Source organism: Haplochromis burtoni, unplaced genomic scaffold, assembly GCF_018398535.1.
Source record: "Haplochromis burtoni strain Fernald_Lab_line unplaced genomic scaffold, NCSU_Asbu1 Contig_349, whole genome shotgun sequence".
NCBI lineage: Eukaryota > Metazoa > Chordata > Actinopteri > Cichliformes > Cichlidae > Haplochromis > Haplochromis burtoni.
In genome coordinates this window covers 554,206-559,464 of record NW_024582710.1, presented here as the reverse complement: position 1 = coordinate 559,464, position 5,259 = coordinate 554,206, and the positions used below count along the sequence as shown (strand labels likewise).

The window sequence follows — 5,259 nt, the reverse complement described above, 5'->3', positions numbered from 1 at the left end:
CTTCATTTGACAAGCGGTGAAAAGGCGTTGCCTGAACAATGTTCCCAAGTGGATGGCTGTGGATAAGCCTCAGAGCAAGACCGCATGTCCCTCTCCCTCTTAGAGCAACCAGGAAGAGGAATTAAACAGGAAATGAAGCAATACAGGTAACCCACCAGGAAGTGAGGTTATTAGCAAGTTCACCTTCAAAATTAAAGCTTCTTAACATTTTTAACTCTTTTTACTGTTCTTTTTAACTTAAATACATACAAAATAATTATTTTAAAGCAAACATTAAAGATAAATAACATAAATGCCTTTGAGGCATCACACTCCCCGCCTGGCCTATGTGAGGCCACTATGAACTTGAATGAGTCCAAACAACAGTCCTTAAATCAGTCCTTAGGCAGAAGAAGAACTACTTCTGCAACTGGCCTAAGGAAGGTTCTTGTGTCACGTCGTCGTTTTTTTTTTTTTTTTTTTTTTTTTGTTCACCGGTCGGTCGTTTTACTTCAACCTTTCTCACATGTCCATCCTTCCCAGGAAAGGTTGCTGTGACTATGGCCATGGGCCAGTAGTTGCGGATGGTCTGCTTGTCCCTGAGGAGGACCAGATCCCCAACTTGAAGGTTTCTGCGTGTCACTGTCCATTTTTGTCTTTGTTGTAAGGATGGTAAGTATTCTTTGCTCCAACGGGCCCAAAACTGGTTCGCGAGTGCTTGAACTTGCCTCCATTGTTTTGTGAAGAGGTCCTTGTCTGTGAAATCTCCTGGAGGAGGTGGAACTCCTGATTTCTGTGTGAGGAGCATGGCTGGTGAAAGAATGAAAGGTTGGTTTGGGTCTGTAGACACAGGTAGGAGTGGACGTGCATTGATGATAGCTGTAATTTCTGCCATTAGTGTTGACAGCACTTCATGGGTCAGGCGACTCTTTTGCTGCAAGAGCATTGAATCAAGGATTCTCCTGGCAACACCAATCATCCGTTCCCATGAGCCTCCCATGTGGGAAGCATGCGGAGGTCTGAAGTTCCAGCTACATCCTTGCTTGCTGAGGTACCCCTGTACAGTATTACCCATCTCCAACTCCTTGCTAGCTCCAATGAAGTTGGTCCCACAATCAGACTGAAGTTCCTTTGCAGGGCCTCTGAGAGCGAAGAACCGCCTGAGAGCATTTATACAGCTAGATGTGTCCATAGACTCAATCAGCTCAATGTGGACGGCCCTTGAACTCAAACAACTAAACATCATGGCCCACCGTTTGCTCTCTGCCTGTCCTCCTCTGGTGCGTCTGGTTACAACAGACCAAGGTCCAAAGACGTCAAGCCCCACGTATGTGAAGGGAGGGCAAACCTTGAGACGTTCCGGCGGTAAGTCAGCCATACGTTGTTCTTCCGGTCTCCCACGCAGCTTCCGGCAGATTACGCATTTGTGTAGGACTGAATTGATTAGTCGCTTCCCACCCAAAATCCACAGTCCAGCTGCCCTTACTGCACCTTCTGTGAGATGTCGACCCTGATGTCTCACCTGCTCATGGTGATGTCGTACGAGCAGTAAGGAAACGTAGCTGTCCTTGGGTAGGATTACTGGGTTCTTTTCTTCACACGTTAGTTGAGAATGTTTCAGTCTGCCTCCAATGCAGATGAGACTACTCTCCAAAGTTGGACTGAGTTTATGCAACGGGCTGTTTGTGGGCACCACTTTGTTTGCTTGGAGGGCTGACAGTTCCTTGGCAAAGGCTGGCATTTGTGCTGCTTGCAGAATGACATGTTTTGCTTGAGCTATTTCATCCACAGTACGAGGTAAGCGACATGTGTGCCATCCTGTACACCTGCTGTTTTGGTTTGAATGTTTGTGAGATCTTGCCACATGGATAAGGAAAGCCACTGCTCGCAGTAGAGAGGTAAAGGTGGAGAAACGGCGAAAGCGATCAGGGGTAAGTACAGGTTCCTTCAGATGAGTAGTGTAGGTGCGTACCTGTGGTCGAATCTCTGAGTCATTTCCCGGGTCGATGAGCTCAAACGTCTCACTGGTTTGTGTTGTTTCTGCAGATAACTGATGCAGGAATGAAGGTCCGGTGAACCAAGAACTCTGTGTCAGATGGGATGCAGGCAGAGATCTGGATGCATGGTCCGCAGGGTTTGCTTCCGTGCACACATAATGCCATTGTTCTGGTCTGGTAGATTGTCGGATACGTTGGACTCTGTTATGGACATATGTGTAGAAGCGTTTTGTCGTATTGCAAATGTACCCGAGTACCACCTTACTGTCCGTGTAGAACCTGACAGCATCCAATTTCAGATCCAGCTCCTCTCGGATGAGATCTGCCATTTCTACTGCAAGGACAGCAGCGCAGAGTTCGAGCCTCGGGATTGTTGGTTCAGACTGGGGTGCTAATTTGGCTTTGCCCATAACAAATCCTACTTCCACTTTTCCATCCTCCTGGATGGCTCTCAAGTAAGCGATAGCCCCAATGGCCATAGTTGAGGCATCTGAGAATACAAACAACTCTGTGCGCACAGCTTTGGTGAGCGAGGTTGATGTGTATGCACGTGGCACATGTCGGCGGGATAGCTACTCTCTCCCTTCGAAAGCGTAGAAGGACACCCAAGAGAGAATTGTTGAGGTCGGGACCAGTCAGAAGCACGTCATTGAGGGAGACCCCGCAGTACTGAGCGCTGGAATCAAAAACCACCCTGATTTGGTTGGGCTTTTGTGGGTGGTATACCCCGAATGATGGAAGAAACCAGCACTCTTCATCTTCCCTCAAGGGTGGTGCCACCTCTGCGTGACCGTTGGCAATGATCTTCTCCATGAATGCCACATATTGCTTCTGCATCTCGGGTTTCTTCCTGAATTGGCGTTGCAAGGATTCAAACCTCTTAACCGCATGCTCTTTATTATTTGGCAAACGTTGCCGTGGTTCTTTGAACGGCAATGGAGCAACCCAACTACCAGTGTCATCTCTGTGGACATTTGTATCCATGATCTCTAGGAAGAGGATGTCTTCTATTGATGGGGCAGGTTTGTTATCATGTTCAGATTGGTTAAACACTGTGTGTCCTAGCATCCTCTCTGGCATTTTGTTAGACTTGTTGAAGCTTGGCTGTGTTTCTTTGACCTGCATGAAACTTGCACAGGGCTGAAATATGGAATGGCGACCGCTGTCTAGCACATGGGTCTTGAATGTGTCAACTGTTGGCTTATGCACATTACCTAGGCACACCTCCCCTATCACCACCCAGCCTAGATCGAGACGTTGTGCAAAGGGAGCGTTGTGTGGCCCGTTAACTTGCTGCCTGACCTTGTGTGCTCTAAGCACGTCTCTCCCGAGCAGCAGGAGTATCTCTGCTTCTGGGTCTAGATCAGGGATGTGTTTGGCTATATGGTGGAGATGAGGATGATGCAAAACTGCACCTGGTGTTGGGATTTCAGCTCAATTGTTAGGGATTTCAGGGCACTCAAGGAGTGGTGGAAGAGGTATGAGAACGTTGCCGTTCAACGACTCTATCTGGAATCCTTCTGCCTTCCTGCCATACGTTTCGATGACGCCGGAGCATGTTCTGAGATGGTATAAGAGTGGTTTGTTCTCCACACCAAACAGCTCAAAGAACTCTGGCCTGGCTAATGAGCGATTGCTCTGGTCGTCCAGAATTACATAAGCTTTAATGGCTTTGTGTTTTGAATGTTTGGGGTAGACCTTTGCAAGGCAGATCTTAGAGCAAGAACGACCCCACTGGCCGGGGCCACAAACCTCTGTGCAGCTGGTTCTAACATCAGTTACATTAGAGTCATCTTCTCCCTCCCCGCCGTTCTCTTGTGGTGGTGGAGGAGCCTTGGTGAGTTGAGGTTGTGGGCCAGGGTGCATGGCTGCATCATGATAGATGCTTTCACACTCTAAGCATTTCACGGAAGATTTGCAGTCTTTGGCAACATGTGAAGTTGAAGAACAACACTTGAAGCATATTCCTTTCTGTTTTAGAAAGGCCTTCCTGTCATCGATGGACTTGTTTCTGAATGTCCTGCATTTTTTAAGTGGGTGAGGTTTATTGTGCAATGGGCAGTTCTTGTTAGCGTCGTTGTTGATTGTAGAGACATCTGTTTTGTGAACCGCGATAGACTTGTTGGTGTTAAAGCTCTTCATAGGTAATCTTTCTGTTTTGTGGGGCTTGCGCCGTTGCTTTGACGAATAAAGCTGGGGTCATTTCGCTTCTTTGCCTCATGACAAACAAAGTTACAAAAGTAACTAAAGGGAGGGAAGCAGCCGTTATTCTCTTCTTTGTACCACGACCCAGATGACACCCACTTCTCCTGGAGCCCATATGGGAGCTTGTCTACAATGGGTCCGATACCTCTGGAGGTGTCTAGATATGACAGCCCAGTGAGGTATCCATCCTCCTTTGCGCCTTGTATCTCCATAAGCAAATCCCCAAGTTCACGTAATCTGATGTGATCTTTGGCTGCAATTTTTGGAAAACTGTCAAGTCTCTGAAACAGTGACTGCTCGATCATCTCAGGGGCACCATAGCAGTCATTCAGCCTCTCCCATGCCTTGCGCAGAGCCAAACCAGCATTATTCACATGCACTGAGCGTATGCATCTTATTTGCTGTCCAGACTCTTTTCCTAACCATTTGGTCATGAGGTCTAATTCTTGTGTTTCTGTAAGTTGAACCTCAGCCACAGCGTTAGTGAATGAGGACCGCCATGCACGGAAATTCTCTGGCTTATCATCAAATTGGTACAGTCCTGACGTAACGAGATCACGTCGCGCCAAATATTGTGCCAGAGGGTCTGGTGGTTGTGACACGCTCACTGGAAGCATATGCCGGGGTGTTTGTGATTGAGCACCTATATACATGCGAGGGTTTGTTCTTTCGACGTCGGTCTTCAATTCAGCTCTGGTCAGTTTAGACAGGTTTGTTGTGGGTGGATGCGTCCCATTATCCACTTCAGGCTTGGGCTTGCTATTGCTATGTTGGAATTCCGCTAAGCTTACAGGTGGATGCCATGTTCTGAAACTGTCTTGTGATTCTGTACGGTCTACAGATTTAACAGGTGGGACAGATACTGGTGCGAAGGTAGACTGATTCTGATCATTTTGAGAGCAAACATATTCACTAGTACGTTGCAATCTAAGCCTGTCTTCTGACTCAGATTTCATATTTTCTACATTTCCATGCATTTCTGCTACATCTTCTAACACCTGTGCTTCAGCGATGGCTGCGTCTGCTTCACGATTTAATGTTAGCACTTCCAGCTCTGTATCAATTCTAGCAGCTTCCA

General features: G+C 47.3%; 1 protein-coding gene across 1 annotated transcript; it reads right to left on the bottom strand.

Moving 5' to 3' along the window:
- Window positions 1-397: 397 nt before the first annotated feature.
- On the bottom strand, window positions 398-2,530 carry LOC106632548. Its single transcript, XM_042228773.1, has one exon. It carries the CDS (start codon window positions 2,453-2,455, stop codon window positions 398-400), a length of 2,058 nt encoding a protein of 685 aa, XP_042084707.1. The 5' UTR covers window positions 2,456-2,530.
- Between the last annotated feature and the right edge of the window lie 2,729 nt (window positions 2,531-5,259).

What these genes read in the sequence shown, in the direction of transcription:
- LOC106632548 (XM_042228773.1), bottom strand. Translation starts at nt 2,455, where the DNA reads ATGGCCATTGGGGCTATCGCTTACTTGAGAGCCATCCAGGAGGATGGA.